The 21,450-nt window shown below is 42.5% G+C and overlaps 1 protein-coding gene across 8 annotated transcripts in view; it reads left to right on the plus strand.

Moving 5' to 3' along the window:
* The window catches only part of GALC (galactosylceramidase), a 151,585-nt gene that overhangs the window by 58,030 nt on the left and 72,105 nt on the right, over window positions 1-21,450 (plus strand). For 5 of the 8 annotated variants that reach the window (XM_025918959.2, XM_086709078.1, XM_086709081.1 and 2 more), the window contains one exon: window positions 4,756-5,502. The exons of the other annotated variants lie outside the window; for them this stretch is intronic. In XM_025918959.2, the coding sequence (XP_025774744.1) occupies window positions 4,756-4,902 (147 nt within the window). In that variant the 3' untranslated portion in view covers window positions 4,903-5,502. Of the gene's footprint in view, window positions 1-4,755; window positions 5,503-21,450 lie in introns of those variants that run through there. 8 annotated transcript variants of the gene reach the window in all.

The raw sequence follows: 21,450 nt of genomic DNA on the forward strand, positions 1-21,450 counted from the left end.
AGTCATCCATTTTCTGTTACTTATGTTACAAATATTTTTTGTGTCTTGTGTGTTTTAATTTCTTTTCTTTCTTTTTTTTTTTTTTTTTAACGTTTATTTATTTTTGGGACAGAGAGAGACAGAGCATGAACGGGGCAGGGGCAGAGAGAGAGGGAGACACAGAATCGGAAACAGGCTCCAGGCTCTGAGCCATCAGCCCAGAGCCTGACACGGGGCTCGAACTCACGGACCGCGAGATTGTGACCTGGCTGAAGTCAGACGCTTAACCGACTGCGCCACCCAGGCGCCCCTTGTGTGTTTTAATTTCTAATGGTATGTTTAGCAGATAGAAGTTTTAAATTTTGGTGCTGTCAAGTATTTCACTTTTTTTTCAGTGCTTTTATGTTTTATTTAAGAAAGCCTGCACCTTTCTCACGGTTAGGAACATTTCTTTTCCTCTAAACTAAACAAAGTTGAGGATTTTTTTTTTCCTGTTGGAGTCTTTAATACATCTGGAATTTATTTGTGAATCATAAGGGGAAGATCCCAATATAATTTTTTTTAAACGAATGGATAGCCATCATCATTTATTACCACAGACCGTCCTTTTGTCTATGATTTGAAGGCTAACTCTTTGATGTAACAAATCATCACATGTGCATAGGCTTCTTTCTGAACTTTGTTCTTTATAGTGCTTTGTCTTATCCAGTATCACTCTTTAAAACACTCGATTACAGGGGCGCCTGGGTGGCTCAGTCGGTGGAGCGTCCGACTGTGGCTCAGGTCATGATCTCACGGCTTGTGAGTTTGAGCCCCGCGTCGGGCTCTGTGCTGACAGCCTGGAGCCTGCTTCTGCTTCTGTGTCTCCTTCTCTCTCTGCCCCTAACCCACTCACATTCTTTCTCTGTCTCTCTCAAAAATAAATAAACATTAAAAAATAAATAAATAAAACACTTGATTACACAGTTTACCCCTTTACTTCCTTCAGGTTCTTTCCTGACCACCTTATATAAAATAGCACCCACCTCCTTTTGTGTCCCTCCCCTCCACCCCCAACCCCCCCCCCCCCCGCCAGTTTATTTTTCTTACCTCCTGACGTCACACAGATTCTGCTGATGGTTTTTGCCCTCGCCTCCTCCCTTCACTAGAAAATGGCTCCTTCAGTGACAGGCCTCTTTCACCAAACACTGCTGGCTCTACGGCATTCCTGGCACGTCTGCCATCAGAGCAAGAGCCTGGTGAATTCTGGCGAGTGAGTGAATGGATGCCCCCGAGGGCAAGTCCCTCATGATTTCTTTTTCCAAATTATCCTTTGTAAATTAAAAAAAAAAAAGTATATTTATTTCTTGTATGTGAACTTTTAAAACACCTTTTCGATTCCATGAAAAATGCAGCCAGTATTACGTTGAAAATTTATACATCAATTTGGGCAAAGCCAACTTTTTTTTAGAATGGTGTGTTTGCCCCCCGCAAGACCATGAGGACAAGAACAGGCTGCATTTGCCACTGTGTCCTCCAGTTTTATTTAGTGGTTCTTGCATACTTCTTGTTAGGCTTATTTTTAGCAATGTTTTGAATTTTTTGAAACCATGAAAGGGATTTAAAAAATAAATGTCCTTAATTTTTCTCAGGTGCTTTGTAGACAGGGGTAAGAAAATCAGAAGGGCTTGTTGGAAACAGGTGCCTTCTGGGCCCCTGCTTGCTCCTTCCTCCTCACCCCATGCGTTGTCCTGTGCCTCTGATACAGTCACTCTGAACTGTTCGAGGTGTATCTTCTGGTATCTCTTTAATAAAAAGTGACTTGTAACTTCTAGAAATTAGCTCCGGTCTCGCCACTGGAACAGGCGGGGATTTTGCAGACTTAACACCCGCGCCAGCCCCAGCCCCAGCCCCACCGTCTCCTGTTCCGTCGGCCGGGAGCACCCGGCTTCCCTCTCGCGTTTCAACTCTGGGCACTTCGAGGCCTGCTCCCACTCTGCAGTCTGGTCAAGCCCCTGTCTCCTGGTTGAGTTCTTCACACGCCTTGTACCGCTTAGCTTTTCTTTATTGTGTGAGTTGGTGGGTATGTCTCCCGCTAGAGCGTAAGCTCCATGGAACGGGGGCCTTGCCTTTCTTGTTCATCCTAAATTCCCAGTCCTTTAATAGCACTTGGCAAATAGTTTTTTGCATGAATGAAAAGGCAAAGCAAAACAACATCTTGTTCGATGGTCCATTTTCCAAATTACAGCTAATATGAGGATTTTTATATTTTTTTACTTAAGTCTTTCATTGGTCACCTACATGCCAGGTACTGGCATTAGCGAAATTATGAAGGTCATGGTTTTCCAGTTAAAATAACCAGTTGTCCCTCAGCTTGCCTCTTCCTATCGTGTTTCTCTCCCCACTGTAGATCCATAATCACAGACGACGACAGCTTTACCGGTAACAGATCTGGTTTGAAACTAGCCCACAGGCTGTGTATCAGACTGAAAGCACTGTGAGGCCAGCTTCAGTGTTTGTTTTCCTCCTTTTACCATCCCCGAGACCGGCATTTAGGAGGATTTTATATCATTTTGTCCTTGGCCCTCTTTCACTGCTTCTCAGCACTACTGAGGTGGTGGTTAGAGCGATAGACTGAAGCCTTACTATGTTCCACCTGCAAGTGTTTTATGTTGCTCAGCTTTTGTTTTCCCGTCCATAATATCAGGAATATCCATAATATCATATCCTTCCTATGAAGATCAAATGAGATTATATATATGAGCGTTTGGTACGGTACTTGTTACATGGTAAGCACTTCTTGACTCGAGTGAATATTCTTAGCAGTAGGCATGTTTGAACCAAGCAGAGCAGCATTCATATTTCCTTGCTGATGCATCCTGACTCCCCGAAAGTTATTTCATTTCTTTGAGCTTCTGTTTCCTGGTCTGTAAAAGGGACATAACTTCTGTAAGGTTGTTTGGGGTTAAATGTGTCTTATTGTTTCATTCCACACATTTCTATGAAGCACCTCTTATGTGTCCTTTTCTAGGTGGTAAGGGATGCAGCAGTAATGAAGACACACACGGTTCCTGCTCTCCTGGAGCCTGTATTCTCTAGGGCAGGGGTTGGCAAACCCTTTGTAAGGGGCCAGACAGTAAATATTTTAGGCTTCGTGGGCCATGTAGTCTGTGCAACTTTACTCAACTCTGCTTTTGTAGTGAGACAGCAGCCACGGACAGTAGATAAATGGACGCGTGTGGCTTTGTTCCGATAACATTTTATTTATAGAAACAGGTGGCTGGCTTGTGGGCCATAGTTGGCTGCCTCTGGTTCTAAGACGGTAAAAACAACCCAAATCAGTTAGTCACATGGTGAAGACAAAACGGGACAGTGAGGTGAACGAGCTCCACTGTCCAGAGTGTCTAGTTAGAGAGGCAGGGGAGATGCTCTCGGAGCTGGTGCGCTTTGAGCTGAGCCCTGCCCGATGGGAAGAGCACCTTGAGCAGAGGACCCTGCTGGTGACAGGCCTCATGTGAGGGACCCTGCTGGTGACAGGCCTCGTGTGAGGGACCCTGCTGGTGACAGGCCTCGTGGGAGGGACCCTGCTGGTGACAGGCCTCGTGGGAGGGACCCTGCTGGTGACAGGCCTCGTGTGTGGAGCAGCCCAGTGGCCAGAGGGCAGGGGTGGGGAGGAGGAAGTGATGTATGCTTGCGCGCTATGGCTACGTATTGGCTCAGTGTTAATACCCCCCGTTGGCCTAGCGGTGGAAGGTGTTCAGTGAGCACTTGGAGAGCTGCATGTGGCTGTGCACACGTGTGGCTGTGCACGCATGTGCTGGTGGGAATATGTGCGGCCCTGAATGTGGAGTTGGGCAGCTATGATTCAAGTTGTAGCCCTGCTGGTGAATCTGATTTTGACTTTTAATCTCACGTCTCAGTATCTCCCTCCGTAACATGAAAGGGCGAAACGAACACCCATTGAACTGCAATTCTGTGACCTAAAAACAGGTTTTCTTTTGATCCGTAGCCCAGTGCTTTGGATCGTTAGCTCTTCACCCTTTGAAATTAGCTACTTTTAAATGTTCAGCTGCAGTTGATACGCTCGTAAATGTGCTATAATAATGATGACAAGAGCTGGCATTTATTTTCCCCTGTGTGCCAGGCACTTGGCTAGGTAGGAATGGCCACTATCTGAGGGAGTTATTTTTGTCTTTCTGTGTCGGTGACCAGTAAGTCATTCATTTCTCTGGACGTCTCCCTTCTTACCCCTGACCCTCCCACCCCAACATCAGTTTAACTGACGGTTCCTAGTTTTATAACTTGAGGGTGGGCTCTCCATATGACTTTGAGGTGATAATTTGTACATGGAACAAAACGGATTTAGGTAAACGGAAGCTTTGGATCCGGTAGTCACGTCCGAAAAGCTGGTGGCCGTTAGCCACAACATGTGAGCATGCACGTACTTGCAAATTACAAATGTTTCTTTCTTTCAGTGGGCTTTTGTTTAAAACTTTACAAAGTTAGGAAAAGTTTTACATTTCTGTTGGTTTAGAGCATTTTGGTGGGGGACAAGGAAATATCAAGGTATTTATTCCTTGTGCTTCGGAAACTATTTACATAAGTAGGTAAGAATTTCCTCAGAGAATATTTCCTGTATTTCAAACTTGCGCTCAAACCTGTGGAATTGTGTTTTGCCATGGTCTTAAGTGAGAAGGATGTTCGCTCCACGGAATAGATTGGCCACACGTATTAAGAAACAGACCTCAGAGGATCATTTTCATACGTCTTCAAGGGGTACATTTGTCTTTCCTCCAGGGCCGTTTCTCCTCTGGCACGTTGAATGGCAAGTCTGTCTGGAAGAATATCCCTGTGAGTTTCCCGAAGAATGGCTGGGCCGCGATTGGAACTCACTCTTTTGAATTTGCACAGTTTGACAACTTTCATGTGGAAGCCACAAGCTAATATTCACAGAGCACCGTAGAACACTCCTTGGATTTTCTTTCTTTCTTTTTGGTTTTGGTTCAGAGCCAATTCTTGCCTTGATGGATCAATACATGAGCCTCTCAGAGACTAAAAATAGTGAAGAGTAAATGGGGAGAGAAATATATTTTTGCTTGATCTTCTGGAAGATATTTTTAAAACTAATGCCGAGGGGAGACACGTGAATCTGTAACATTACCCGATATGGCCCCTAAAGTTCAAGCTGTACAGGGGTCCTGTTGTTAGGGGTGGTTTGGGTGGTTCACACCTTGAAGCCTTGGCTTTAATGCTGAGCTCGCTTTCTTCATCTTGTGTGCAAGGGCTCGTGCAGAGGGCAGTGACTTGATCTTCACAGAGGTGGACTGTGTGTCTGACTGAGCTGAGGGCCTCGTCTGGAGGTAATGCCGCCCCAGAAGGAGCTGAAGAACACTGGAAATGCTGCTTTTTGAAAACCACTTCAACATGTTAATCTTACACTCTATAAAGAGTATTTTTTCTTTTCCTTTTTACAGTGATGCTTTTGAATTATAGATGAGTGGATGATTTGAAAAATGCCTCATTAATAAACTACCTCTAAATCTACTTCTGCAGTAATAAATGTGAGCAGATTAATTGGGTTATCTGCAGTTTTTAAGTCTTTTAGATCCAGCTTTTAGTGTAACCCTTAAAACTCTCTGAGAACATCTTCCCAGGTGGCTGGAAGGAAGAAGAGAATCCCACCTAGCCAGTGCTGCACGTGGCTCTCAAGATGATATTGTAGCAGTTTTCTTGTGTCTTATCTCATTGTGCCTTTCGTGGTCTGTCTTGTGTGTCACTGATGACAGACGAAAACAGCTAACGAATTATTTTGTCTTTGCTCTCGGAAGAAGGGGAACACTAAGCTTCTGCTGGTACATAGAATTGGATCATTCTCTAATATTGTGTGATTTGATGCATTTATTTCATTAAAGTACAAATGTGTTTGTATTTAAGTATGGGGAGCATATTTCTCATGCAGTGTAATTGATATCTAAGCATTAATAGACATCCTAGAAACAACTCACATCATTCATGTCGATAAAGTAAATTCTGGAATTCTTTTATAATGAAAGTTCAGAGCTTCACGGGACTAATTCTGCAATTTTGGAATTTGTAATAGTTCAACATAGGTGAAATTAACAAAGTTGTCTATTTCTATTATAATAAGAAGGTAAATATTAGAATAAATCAGATTACAGAGAAAAATTTTAAATTAAAACCAAGTCTTAAGTGATTTCCATTCCGGTCTCTACGTATGTTTTTAAGTTTATTGTGGCAGAATTCACATACGATAAAATGTTCTCATTTTAAGTGTACAGTTCAGTGAGCCTTGGTAGGTGGAAATACCCACAAAACCAACACCCCAACTAAGATGTGGAACATTTCTGTTACCCCCAGAAAGTTCTCATGTGCACCTATCGTAATTTCCTCTCACCCGCACCCGTCTCAGGCAACCATCGATCTGATTTCTATTGATGCTGATAAATTTTCCTTGTTCTAAAACGTTATAAAAGTGGCATCATCCACTATGTAGTCCTTGCTTTAATTCAGCAGAATGCTTTAATTCAGTTTCTTTAATTCTTTAATTAATTCTTTAATTCAGCAGAATGCTTTGAGATTTGTCTATGTTGCTGTTTATATCAACGGTTTGCTCCTTATGTCAAAGAATATTCCATTGTATGGTTCTGCGACCGTTTGTCATCCCCTTCTCCCACTTTCTGGTGTTGCAAATAAACCTGTCACGAACATTTGTGTATGAGTCTCTGTGTGGACGTGTGTTTTCATTTCTTAATAAGTACCAAAGAGTGAAATTGCTGGATCTTTAGGGGAGTGTCTGTATAACTTTATATGAAGCTGCTAAGCTGTTTCCCACAATGACTGTATGATTTTACACTCCCAGCAGCGTGTTTGAGAGTTGCAGTTGCTTCACACTCTCGCCAAAGCTTCATGTTGTTACTCCGCCTGATTTCAGGTGTGTGGGTGTGTGACAGTGCATGAGACGTTGAGCATCTTTTCACGGACTTCTGTGTCACTCATGTGTTTTCTTTTGTGAAATGTCTGTGTACCTTTTGCTCATTTTAAAAATTAGGTTTCCTGTCTTATTAAGAGCTCTTTATATATTTCAGATTCAATTTTAAATGTCGGTCAAGACCTTTTATTTATTTATTTTTTTTTCAATGTTTATTTATTTTTGGGACAGAGAGAGACAGAGCATGAACGGGGGAGGGGCAGAGAGAGAGGGAGCCACAGAATCGGAAACAGGCTCCAGGCTCCGAGCTGTCAGCCCAGAGCCCGACGCGGGGCTCGAACTCACGGACCGCGAGATCGTGACCTGGCTGAAGTCGGACGCTTAACCGACTGCGCCACCCAGGAGCCCCTCAGATTCAATTTTAAAACTCAGATATATGTTTTATAAATTGTTTTCTCCAAGTATGTATCATTTCAAGAATGCAAAATTTTGATTTGGAAGTGCAGTTTATTTTTTTCCTTTATGGTAGGTGGTTTTGTTTTTCCGTTGTTTGTTTGTTTGGGTTTTTTTGCTTGTTTGTGGGTTTGTTTGGTTTTTTTTTTTGCATCCTAAGAAATCTTTGTCTATTCTAAATTCATAAGGATCTTACCCTTTTTTTCTTGTATAAGTGTTATACTTTTAGTTTCTATATTCAGTCTGTGATCCATTTTGCATTTTTTTTGGCATATGCTGAGAGGTGTGAGGTTTGACATTCATTTTTTTTTTTTCCTGTATGGATATTCAGTTTTTCCAATATCATTTGTTGAAAACACTATCCTTTGTGAAAAATCAATTGCCTATCACTGTGTACCTCCAGAAATAAATTCTCCATTCTGTTGTATTGATCTACATAGCTGTCCTTAGGCAAATGCCACACTGTCTTCATTACAGTAGCTTGAGAGTCAGTGTGGAACTCCGTTTAAATCCTCCCAACTTCTTCAAAATTGTTTTGTCTAATCCAGGTAAACGCGAAGTTTCCATATATATTTTAGACTCGCCTTGTATATATCTGCAAAGAGCTTCCACGATTTTTATTTGGGATTACATTAAAATTACAGATCAATTTGGAGAGAATGGATATCTTTGTAATATTGGCCCTTCAATCCATGAACATGTTCCATCTCCACATTTTTAGGCTTTCCATAATTTGAGCCATTTCTGTAGTTTTCTGTAGGGTACAGGTTTTGCACGTATTTTATTAAATTTATTATTTTGTGATTTTTTTGATGCTGTGAATGATATTTTTTATTTCATTTCTCAGTTGTTTGTTGTGTGCATCACAATACATTTCTACAATACACATATTTCAGAATACACTTGCTTTTCTTCTGTTGACCTGCAGTCCAACCACACTGCTAAATTACTCATTCTACTAGCTTTTTTTTTTTTGTAAATTCTTTAGGATTTTCTACCTACACAGTGTCATCTGTGAAACAGATAGGATTTCTTCTCTTGCAATATGTCTGCCTTTATTTCTGCCTTATTGCACTGGTTGGGACTTCAGAACAACATAGAGAAAAAGTGGGAAGAGCAGACATTCTTGCCTTTTCATGATCTTAAGGGGGAAAATGTCTCACCATTAAGTGATTAAATGATTTTTCTCCTTTCTTCTATTAAGGTAGTACATCATTTTGTTTGATTTTCAAACATTAAAGCAACTTTGTGTTCCTGACATATGACAAGTGGGGTTTATTTCTTCGTTTATATATTAGTGGATTTGATTTGCCAATATTTGGTTAAAGGTTTTTATGTCTACATTTATGCAGAATGTCGGTCCAGTTTTTTATTTTTTTGTTTGTTTTTCTATTTTTGTCTGGTTTTGGTAACAACCTCATAAAATCATTTGGGAAGTGTCCCTTCCTTACCTCTTTTATCTTCTGAAACACTCTGTGAGGTTCTTCTATCTTAGACTCTATCACTGGTATCAGTCACAGTCCAGGACAGAAGCCACACCAGAAAAAACGAAGTTATTAACTGGTAATGGGATTAACTACTAAGGGGTAATGAGAATTCCAAAGGTTACAGAAATAGCGGGTATAGAGACCGGCCACTTATCGGCAAGGGCAGAGTACTCAAGGAAGGGGCAAATTTGGACGAGGGCTTCTTTGCAAAGCTGAGACTCGGTCTAGTAGAGATGGTGTGGCTGTGGATGGCATAGAAGTTCGCTGAGATGCTGAATCCTGGGCTGACAGGCAGGAAACCACCCTCTGGGGTGTGTGAGGAACATAGACAAGCTGCCTCCTGGGCTACCCCTGAAACTCCCTGGAAAGTTACCCCTTTGTGGTGCCGGTGAAACTTCTGGGAAACCACGGGGGGTGTTGGGGAACATCACTGGAGGGTGAATACCACTGCTCGTCCCAGCCCTCCTGGAAGGGGTGAGTCACAGTGTGCCAAATGCTCCCACTGGCCACACACCACAGGGGCAAGGAGGGAAAACACCCTGGGACAGGACGGCAAGCTCCTCCTCCAGCACCTCTCTGCTACCCAACAAGAGAGACATGTTTCCAGGGCCCAGCTGCAGTCTCACAAAGCAGGTCAAGAAGAGGGATTGGGGACTGAGAAACCTTAACAGAAGCTGGGCTGTTCCAATTTCTACATTTCTTGTGTTAGTTTTGGCCATTTGCGTCTTTCAAGGAATTTGTCCATTTCGTATAATTGTCTAATTTATTGGCATAGACCTGTTCATAATGTTTCCTTATTTTATTGTCTATAAGGTGTTCTTAATATGGCCAATTTGCGCTTTCTCTCTCTTTATCTTTGTTAGTGTAGTTAGATTTTTGTCAATTTTATTTATGTTTCAAAGAACCAGCTTTTGGTTTCTTAAATATTTTCCCCGTTGTTTCTTTGTTTTCTATTTCTTTGATTGCTGCTTGTACCTCTATTTTCTTCTGTTTACTTAGGGTTTTAATGTACTCATTTTCTGGCTCCTTAAGATGTAAGCTTAGATGCTTGGGTCGCCATCTTTTTTTAACACAGACTTTCAATACTATAAAATTTTGTCTAAAACACCGAGCAACACCTCATGTATTTTGATATGTCATGATGTCTTTTTTTTTAAATTCAGTTCAAAATGTTTTCTCATTTCCGTTTTATTTTTATTTTTTGACATTTGTGCTAATTAGAAGTGTTTCATTTCCAAATACTTGAGGATTTTCCAGATTTTGTTGTTGTTATTATTGATACTTAGTCCTGTTGTGGTCAAAGAATACGCTCTTTTGGATTTCAGTTATTTTAAACGTATCTAGACTAGTTTCACGATGCAACTTATCTTAGTCAATGTATCCTTGAAAACAGTACAAACTCTTCAGTGATTGGCTGTAATGTTTTCCAAATATTAATTAAGTCATGTTGGCGGATTGTGTTGTTTAAGAATTCTGTGTGTTTACTGATTTTCTGTCTACATGTTCTATGAATTACTGAGAGAGGAACATTAAAGTCTCCAAATACAATTGCGTGATTTCTGGTTTTCCTTTCATCTTTGACAGTGTGACTCCTCTGGGGCTTTTAGAGCTTCTATAGGGCAGGTAGAATACCTTTCCACCAGGGCTAGTATAGCCCCATTTCCTAAGGCAGGGAATTGTCCCAGGGCTGAAAGAGTTCTTTCCACCAGGGTTGTTCTAATCTTGACCATCTCCCATTCTCCCTGTGAGACTCCTGATATTTGTTCAGCTAACAGGACCCTGGTAACTGTCCTTTCCCTGTTTATTCTTTGCCTGGCTCATGGAGTTTCATGCTATGATGATGTAGCTTAGTCTAGAGCCAAAGACACGGACCTGTCTGCAGATTTCTGGCCCTCTTTTCCTACAGAGCTTTCTTCTTCCTATGAGCTGCATATCTCAGCCTCCTCAAACGCAGATTTTTTTAAAAGAAATTATTTAGTTTTTGAGAGAAAGAGAGAGGGAATGAGTGGGGCAAGGGCAGAGAGAGAAGGAGACAGAGAATCCCAAGCAGTCTCTACGCTGTCAGCACAGAGCCCATCGTGGGGCTCGAACTCATGAAACGTGAGATCATGACCTGAGCTGAAATCAAGAGTTGGACACTCAACTGACGGAGCCACCCAGGCACTCCTCAAACACAGATTTTATCTTCACAGCTCTATAAGCCCATCCTCTGTATTTACCCCCTGTGTACTGGAATCTAGTAAATGCCTCCAGACAGAAATTGGGGATCACAAGGTTCATCTCATTTGTTTCCCTTCTTTCAAGGATCACAGTACTGGGGTGCCTGTTGTCTAACTGCCTGAAACAGTCTCTTTGAGCGAAGGTCCCGTCCAGTTCCAGAAGTTATTCTCTCGTGGCTGGAGATGGACCTCTCAACCCATTCAATTTAATATTTATCATGGACCTTTTTCCAAAATCCTTTATTTAACACTAATAATTTGAACCACATCCCATTATGACTTTGGTGCTGTTTCAGGTGGTATTTTGCTCTTCTCAAGTAGCTTGTGGCTCTTTGGGTAGAAAAAACTGCGTCTCCTACTTCTACATTCCCTGGTTTGGTGCTCAGTGAGGGTTTTACTTCTGATCAGGTTGATGTGAAACACTGGATTTGTATGTGGTTACTAGTAACCATGAATTGTATTCATTGAAACAGACACAGCAGAGCCTCTAGATGAGAGTGCTTTGTAAATTGCCAAACGTACTTCACATATTGTCTTCGTCCTTTCAGACTGCTGTCACAAAATACCACTGCCTGGGTAGCTTATAGACAACAGAGACTTCTCACGGTGTCCTCACATGGTGGAGGGGGCTAGGGAGCTCTCTGAAACCTCAAAGAACCGTCATCCTATTCACGAGGGCTCTACTCTCATAAGCGAAACACCTCCAAAGGCCCACATACATCCCCATTCCATCACCACGAGCGTTAGGATTTCAACATACGAATTTTGAGGACACAGATAATCAGAGCACAGTACACCAAAAATACCACCTGGGGGAGCACCACCATAAGAGCATTGAACCTGAGTCTGGAAGTTTGAGCTGAATGCCAGATTTGCTACTTAATTTAGCCTTGGTTGAACCATATAAGCCTTGTAAGCCTTCCAGAATGGAAGGAGCTGTCTGTAAAGCAAAGAACCTAGGCTGGTCACCAAGACACCTTCCAGCTCTTACACCCAAATTCTGTAACTTGCAAATCTGCATTTCTTTGTTTAATTCAAATCTTGCTTACCTGAAGAGGTAGCTTTGTTTCTAAATCAATAATGTTTGCCATCGTTTCTCATGCTGAAGATGAGCGCTCAATGCCCTGCACATTTTCACTCTGGCAAAATGGCCTCGTCAAGTGAAATCATTTTGCAAACCATAGTTTACTTCATTTTAAAGTAATATGGATGGGCTGTATACCAAATCCCATTCTTCTAGGTATGTGATTTGCTTAAAAAGACTGTCGTTATCACTCTCACAGAACTATTCATAATATTTTTAAGCTATCATGGTGTCCAAACAAGAGGTAATCAAGAGGCGTGTTTTAGAAACCACAGTGTTCTAGTTTTTGCTCATAGGTAGATTCTCACACTTGATTTTTCTTGTCTTGTTAATATTCTACTTTCACTTCAAAGAAAGCTTGCTTTTCTTTGTATGTCAGAAGTATTATAATTTGATCATATTATTCTGAAGATAGCCTTTTTCGCTTAATTCAAGCCCATGGCTGATTTGAAACTTTTAAAATGCATTCTCCTCCCCCTCTCCCTCTTTCTTTTCCTTCCCTTTCTTACCTTCTCCCTTCTTCCTTCCCTCCTTCCCTGCCATCTTCTTCTCTACTCCATCTCCTTCACCAGTAAAATTGAACTTGATGTTCCAGAGAATTGATAATTGTTACTCAACTAGGAAAAAATGCAAATACTTTGAGGGATTGTAGGGGGCTGTTGGACAAGAAATTGGAAATGATTTTGCTCTAACAAGATATTTATAGGTTTCACATTCCTGGGGGTGGAAAACATTACAGAAGTAAGTGATTTCAAGATTATACTGAAAAGACAGTTTATTACTCTCTGCATCTGTTTAACAGATTGCACTGATTAATGTTTTTGAATAGTGTGGTATGTATTTAACACAACGTGGGAAGTGTTTCTAAGCCCACATTAAAGCTTTTATGTGCAAGGTGGTACCGTGTGCTTTGGGGATGGGCTTGGACTTTGGTATCAGTGCTATTGCTGTAGCGGATTTACTGCTATGTTTGATAACAAACAGGCTGTCAAGCCCCTCGATTGGAAGACCCCACTAGACACAGGCAGACGATACAATTTCCTTGAGTGTAGGTAAATGGCATGAAAACTTAACTGTGTGTGGATGGCTCAGTGTGGGGCACACAGGGGCATCTTCCCAGGCGAGGTTGTTCAACTTCTGGCCCTGAAGGCTCACAGGACTTCTCACCTACTTCTGACACTGTCTGATGGGGATGGGAATTGGTCAGATTGTTTGCAAACGGAAGGATTCAGGATATCTCTACCCATCTGCCTCTTTCCAGTTGCTCTGCTGGCTATGTGCATAGGTACTCCGTAGGTGTAACCGGTAGCAACCTCAGAAGAGTCTGAGAATTCACTGCAAGACTAGATGAGCTGAAGATCAGTCTCTCAGGTAGAGCGTCCTGTTGTCCGTCCAGGTCACAGGACCTCCAGAGGTCTCTTTCCACACACCCCCTGTGACAGATCTACAGAGACTCTAATTATTTTTGCAAATAAAACCACCCAAAATGTCAGGATGGTTAATTTTTTGTGTCAGCTTGGTTGGGCCATGCACTCAGCTATTTGGTCCAACATATTCTAGATGTTTCTGTGAAGGGGCTTTTGTAGATGAGACGAACATTTAAGGCAGTAAACTGAGTAAAGTGAAATATCCTCCATGATGTGGGTGGGCCTCATCCACTCAGTTGAAAGCCTCATTTAAAAAAATGACCTCCCTGGAAGCAGAGGCGATTCTGCCAGCAGACTGCCTTTGGACTCAAACGACAGCTCTTTCCTGGGTCTCTAGCCTGCCAGCCTCCTCGGCAGATTTGGGGCTTGCCAAGCCTCTACAATGGCGGGAGCCAATTCCTTAAAATAAATCTCTCTATATTATATATCCTACTGGTTCTGTGTGTCTGGATACAGATGGTTTTATCCTGGAAATGTGTCTTGGAATTCTTAAACAGAGGTAGATAAAATTTTCTATTTGGGGTACTGCATTACGTTTCTTAATAAAAATGTCACTGAGAACACAGAGATTTTGGGCTGGTTTTCGTAGAGGATTGAAGAGAACATGGGATCTTCGATAATCATAATTACTGAAAATCTTCAGTAATCATAAACATTTGTGAATGTTGAATGAAAAGCTTACAATTAGTGTAACCGTGATGGCATGTTTTTTAAAATGTTTATTTATTTTTGAGAGACAGAGACACGGCACGAGTGGGGAAGGGGCAGAGAAAGAGGGAGACACAGAATCTGAAGCAGGCTCCAGGCTCTGAGCACAGAGCCCGACGCGGGGCTCGAACTCATGAGCTGTAAGACCATGACCTGAGCCGAAGTTGGACGCTCAGCCGACTGAGCCACCCAGGCGCCCCACCATGATGGCATTTTTCCCTCTGGCAGGTGTAAAGGGTGTAAGAACCACTAACTTTAATCCTCTAAAAAGAATGCATATGGCTTGCTTGCTGGGTTATGGTGATATTTAGGTAGAGAGTTTGTTTAAAAAACTGACTTTTGAAAATTCCTCTTTTGTCCATTTCAGTAGCATTTTACTCCTACATTGCTGTTCATGAGAGGAAGAAAAAGTGCCTGACCTTTCCCATTTAAGAAGATGTGCTGGAAAGATAAATTTACATGCCACTGACCAGAATTTGGTAAAATGCTAGCTGGAGTCATGAGAGAAAGTATGAAGTAGATCTTTTCTCTGGGCACCACGAGACTTCAAATGAAATTGGGGTTCAGTTTTGGAGAAGAAAAGGGAACACGAATGTCAGGGCAGGTAACGACCAGCCTCTGCCACAGGCACCTGGTTTTGTTAATGTTATTTACAAGTTCAATCCATGAAGGGCGCCCGGGTGGCTCAGTGGGTTGAGCGTTCTGACTTCTGCTCAGGTCACGGTCTCTCGGCTCGTGAGTTCAAGCCCCACATTGGGCTCTGTGCTCTCAGTGTAGAGCCTACTTTGGATCCTCTGTCTCCCTTTTTCTCTGCCCCTTCCCCACTTGCACTCTCACTTTCAAAAATAAATAAACATTTGAAAGAAGATGAATTAAAAAAAAAAAGTTCGATCTGTGGAACCTTTGGCTCATTTTCAGTACTACTATCTTAAAGCCCGTAGACCAGAAGCATCATTGTTTGGGGGGGGGGGGATCCCTCTCCCAAACACTCACACTTGTTCTTACTGGAAGATGTGAGAACTGGCAGGGACTTGAGACATAATCTGGAACAGCGTTATCCTTTTGCAGAGGAAGACAATAGAGCCCGGAGAGGCGAGTTGACTCGCGTGAAATGAAAATGCCCTGGGAAGGCTTCTTGGAGCCGGAAGTCAGCCATCTCAGTCTGCCTCTGCCCCCACCCCGCCGATCCCTGTCATTTCAAGTTTAGATCAAAGTCAGAACGTTGTCTGGCCCTTCAGTGCTGCGTTGTGTCTATCCATGAAACTTAACTACCCACACCTGCCATTTGGGCCTCCGCAAGCCAAGTAAGAGGGTACACACTCTTGCTGTACTCCTCACGCGATTTCTTTCTCCGCAGTGTGAGGATCATTCCCCATCTCAGCATCTTGAAATGACGACAGCTGGCATCTATTGAGAATTAGTTTGTGAGCTCCGTGGAAGCAGGGATCAGGTTTGATTTTACACACCCCGTGTCCATCGCGCCTAGCATAGGCTTCGATGCATAATACGTAATACAACACATGAAGGGCGGCTGGGTGAGTGGAGTGTTTACGAGGTGGCCGACACTGTGCCAAGCGCTTTGCGTGGGTTATCTCATTCCATCCCCATAATAGCCCTAGGAGACAGGCAATACTCGAAACTAGGATTTAAAAATGTGCCCAGGGATACAAACCCAGTAAGTGTCAGGGACCATGCTAGTCTCTTTGACTCCATCCTGAATTACCAGGGTAGCTAGAGGTTTTGGGGGTTGCCGTTATCACATGAGATGTATAAAACTGTTAGATTAGAGATGGGGAGTTTTAAAAGCCTGACCAACTGACATGTTATCCAGCACTCAAGGTAAGTTACTTAGCCTTATAAAAAATGGAAGAGTAAAACAGGAAAAGCCTGGCCTGTTGGGTTAGCCAAAGATCATTGGATATATTCTGGGGGGTGGGGTGGGGTGAAGTTGAGTGGAGAATAGTTATTCAATAAATTTCTATCCTCTCTTGTTTGAGATGTCGAGAGACTTTGCTCTGAGCTGTACATTCCATTTGAAAATGTCATTCTGTGATGTAATCACATCTAGATCATAGATGGGAGGCACTGAGACCTTACTCCCAGGCTTCATTTCCATGATGGTGAATTTGTGCAGGAGGAGAGCAGTGAGCTCCAGGAACCGTCTGTCTGTGGTATCTCTGCCTCAGGCACTTCTCCTCCACCTCATTGGGAGAGAATTTTTGCATGTTTGTGTATGAGGGTTTTTGTTTTTGTTTTGCTTGAGGCTTTTCTAATGTCAGAACCCTGGGTTAGGTGGTGAATATACGATCCAGCTTCTCAGACCCGTACAGAGAGACTTAAGCCATTGGGTGTGGAACAGAATCCCTCAAGCACACCCCTGGGACTGACCTGGTCTAGGGGTCAGGTCTTTGAGTGGTGGACATGGGTCAGAGGCCACATGGCTGCATGCCTTTATAGGTTTTGTTTTTTTCTCCCTCCATGTTTCTAGAGCCTAGCTGTTCTCAGCCTTGGGTGCAGTGGAATCATCTAAGGAGATCTGAGCTATTGATGCCCAGGTTCCACCCCAGAGGATCTAATTTAATTGGTTTGGAGAGGGGTCTGTCACTGGTACTTATTTTAGAAGCATCCAGCTGATTCTGAATGTGTAGTTGGGGCTGAGTCATTTTTGTGGCCTCCCATGGCTCTTGCCCAGGCAACCATTGTTTTTTCTTTACTTTTTCCTCCTCCCTGTGTTCTGACTCATCTAGCATGAGGGCTGATGATTATACTGGATGGCATTTCTAAGACTGTCAAAAACACTGGATTCAGTAGGGAGGGTACTGGAGGACGCCTTCTAAGAAAAGCACAGAGTGAAGTGTATGGAACAAGGGACTATTTTTTCTTTTCCTTTTAAAAAACTTTTTTTTTTTAAGTATTTATTTATTTTTGAGAGAGAGAACGCAAGCAAGGGAGGGGCAGAGAGAGAGGGAGACAGAGGGTCTGAAGCAGGCTCTGCACTGACAGCAGAGAGCTTGATGCGAAGTTCGAAATCATGAACCATGAGATCATGCCCTGAGCTGAAATCAAGAGTAGGACACTTGACTGACTGAGCCACCCAGGCACCCTGGGACTGTTTTTCTTATTAATTAGAAATTAATGAACAAACCTAAGGAAAGAAATAATAAAAACGAAAGAAGTGTGAACTGGAAAAGTTTTATAGTTTTTCTGTAACTGGTAAATCGGAGTGCAGATTATCTCCTAACAAATGGAAAAAATAGGCCAAATGAATGCTTTTTAAGAAAAGACCTTCATAATACTGACTCAAGAAGAACCGAAGACAAGAGAATGACCAATTATCATGAAGGAAATTGAGCCATTTGCCATGGAACATCAGGCGCAAACTGATTCCACGTTTAAATTCTTGAGGATCTGATGGTTCTTAGGCTGTTCAAAATGTTCTAGAGCAGAGGAAAAAAAATTAAACTTCTGAATTATCTGATAGGAAGCAAGCATAACATTGGTATAAAATAATGGGTGAGGACAGCATTTAAAAACAATTAGCTAAGAATCTAGTCTTCTCTCAGAACATCGATAAGAAAATCCCAATGAAAGTATAAGCAAATAGAATCCATCAAGGCAGAAAAGGATAGCTCCATGGCCAAGTGAGGTTCATGTTCACAAATCAAAGATGGATCAATAGTGGAAATGTGCTCGAGGCACCTGGGTGGCTCACTCGGTTAAGCGTCCAAATTAGCTCGGGTCACGATCTCCTGGTCTGCTTCAGATTCTGTCTCCCTCTCTCTCTGCCCCTCCCCCACTCACGCTCTGTCTCTCAATGTCTCTCAAGAAGGAATAAATGTTAAAAAAATTTTTTTTAAATAGTGGAAGTCTGAGAAAGTGACTCTCATGTGATGGGTAAAGGAGGGAGAAAAATATGTTGATTTCAATAGAAGCAGCCAAGGCATGTGATATAAGTTAATATACGTTCTGGATAAATAAAACAGTAAAACAGTAGTAGATCATATTAGGGACATTTCCATGGGTTATTTTCATTATGCTTAGTGGTGAAATACTAGAACCAGTTTTTGAAGTTAGTAATAGATGGGACGCCCACAGTAACAACCACTCTGATGTAACAGATGTAACAAGAAGTTTACAGCACCAAATGGACCGTGTTTTCTGTGTTCCAGGCAAATCATTTCATCTTCCCAAAACCCTGCAAGAAAGAAACTATTATTCCCATTTTACTCATGAGGAAATAAAAGCACAGAGAAGTAACTTTGCCCAAAGTAACACTGCTGGGAAGTGACAGAGCTGGGATTAGAATCTTTGGCCTTCTAGGGGCGCCTGGGTGGCGCAGTCGGTTAAGCGTCCGACTTCAGCCAGGTCACGATCTCGCGGTCCGGGAGTTCGAGCCCCGCGTCGGGCTCTGGCCTGATGGCTCAGAGCCTGGAGCCTGTTTCCGATTCTGTGTCTCCCTCTCTCTCTGCCCCTCCCCCGTTCATGCTCTGTCTCTCTCTGTCCTAAAAATAAATAAATGTTGAAAAAAAAAATTAAAAAAAAAAGAATCTATGGCCTTCTAGAAGGGAAGTTCTGGATAATAGGAGATAGAAATGGAGATTGGAAGATACTTTGTAAAGATGGCATTCCCTTTAAATTTCTTAGTAAATTAAGCCATAGTCTAATTATAATTCCAATAAGATTTTCTTAACTTGAGAAAACAATTCTAAAGTCCCTCTGGAGGAATAGGTATTTGAGAATAGCAAGAAAAAAAATGATCTGTAAAGAAGTAGAATGAGAAAGGAGTTAAAGTTGTAATAACACAGTGAGCATGGTAATGGCCTGGGCACAAATGAATGGAGGACATGGAACAGGGGTCGGCAAACTGAGGCTCGTGGGCCAAATACACCCAGGCCCGTCCATGTACATATTATCTAAAGTTACTTTCAATGTGTGAGGGCAGAGCTGAAGAGTTGCCATAGAGACCATAGGGCCAGGAAAGCCAAAAATATTGACTGTCCGTCCCTTTACAGAAAACATTTACCCCTTGGCATGGAGTAAAGTCCACATTTAAGTGTTTGTGGATGGCATTTAAAAATCAATGGGGCGGGGCGCCTGGGTGGTGCAGTCGGTTAAGCGTCCGACTTTAGCCAGGTCACGATCTTGCGGTCCGTGAGTTCGAGCCCCGCGTCGGGCTCTGGGCTGATGGCTCGGAGCCTGGAGCCTGTTTCCGATTCTGTGTCTCCCTCTCTCTCTGCCCCTCCCCCGTTCATGCTCTGTCTCTCTCTGTCCCAAAAATAAATAAAAAATCGTTGAAAAAAAATTAAAAAAAAAATTAAAATCAATGGGGCTATTTGATTATTGCAGCTGTCTTCTTTCTTGTGCCCCCACAATACACACATACATGTTGCAGATAGTAAGTAATAAATGTACAGAAAGAGAAGATAGCCTTTCTTTTCTTCTTGTGGGAAGAGGTACCCTCATGTTGCCAGAAAGTCAGACGACCTTTGTAAAGGGCTGAGTCAACTCCCTGACTTAGCAGTCTTGCTTTGAGAAGAATCTGCCAAGGAAGGAGATAATCTCGTGAAGTTAACCAGAGGCAAGCCAAGCACCAGAGTATTGCTATCAGGCTATTGCTCTTTTATTTTTTTTTTTTAAGTTTATTTATTTATTTTTGAGAGAGAGAGAGAGCAAGCAGAGGAAGGGCAGAGACAGAAGGAGACAGAATCCCAAGCAGGCTCCAGGCTGTCCGCACAGAGCCCGATGTGGGGCTCGAACTCACGAACCATGAGATCATGACCTGAACCCAAATCAAGAGTCAGACGCTTAACCAACTGAGCCATCCAGACACCCTAGGCCACTACACTTAACTGCAAAATATTGTAAGCAATCTAAATGCCCACTAGCCAGGGACCAAGGAAATAAATGATGGTACATTTATACCGTGAAATCCCAACCTGCCTTTGAAAAAGAGAGACATTGCTCAGGGATAGTATCATATGGTGATTGAGTCCACAGGCTTTGAAACTAGGGTGCATAGGTCCGAACCCTGATTCTTACCATTTACTAGCTATGTGATCTTGGAGTATAATCAGTTTTGCCATTTGTGAAACAGAGATAATAGCAGCAAAGTAGGCATAACAACAGAAAAGAACCTTCGTGGCTGGGGTTTTGCAAGAATTGAATGAGTCAATACGATGCCTCCTTTTTGTTCTCAATGAATAGTCGATACTATTATGTTTGTGGCTCAAGACCGATGACCATGGCATGACATTTTAAGTGACAAATTAAGGTTTTGAAAGATCAAGTACATTGCAATCGATTTTATATAAAAAAGTGGTCTACATGTGAGCACACACACATAAATGATAGAGGCAACCACAGAATTTTCCAGAGTCTGTTCGAGATATTAACAGAAGTCCTCTTTGAATGAGATGTCAGGGATTTTACTTTATTTCCACTGTCTTATTTCTGCGTGCGTGTGTGTGTGTGTGTGTGTGTGTGTGTGTGTGTGTGTGCATGTTTATAATGCACCACATAGAGTTTTTTTAAAAAGTTATTAAAAAAAACACAAAAGGCCAGGGTTTAAATTCCCTCCTTTTATTATTTTGACTTAAATATGACACAGCCCAGTCCTGGAAGACAGGGCACCAAGGTCCCTGGAGAGAAGCTGGGAGTGTCAGCAGGGCTTGGAACACTGGACCTCGGCAGGGAGCTGGGGTCTCCCAGCAGGAGTCAGGCACCAGCTCACATCACCATGGCAACCACATGGAAAGTTGACAAAGTAGTTTCGGGAAGAAAGCACCTTTCTTTATCATTAGGGGCATAAAAAGGAGAAGCTTCTAATTTTTGTATTTTTGACAACACTCCTCCTTCGTCTGTCAACAAGGCCCAGAGCAAGCATTCCAGTCCTTTGACATAAGCTCAGACAACTAGTGAATGATCTGACATGTCAGCTCTCTCCGCAGACAGTTCTCTTTGGCAGATTTTTGCCGTTCTCATGACCTGTGGACTCTGGAGCTTATTGTTTAATAAACATGTTGGACATGAGGCATCCAAATGAGTGGTACTCTCTTCAAGACAGAATTAGCAAATCTTCAAGTTACTTGGAAGGTGCTTTGGAGCCTGGGTGGGAGGGTGATCCCCACTTCTGCAGCTCTGACCCATGATGGTTTAGCTTCAGCCT

The sequence above is a fragment of the Puma concolor genome, chromosome B3, assembly GCF_028749965.1.
Source record: "Puma concolor isolate L17-30 chromosome B3, mPumCon1.1.hap2, whole genome shotgun sequence".
Lineage (NCBI taxonomy): Eukaryota > Metazoa > Chordata > Mammalia > Carnivora > Felidae > Puma > Puma concolor.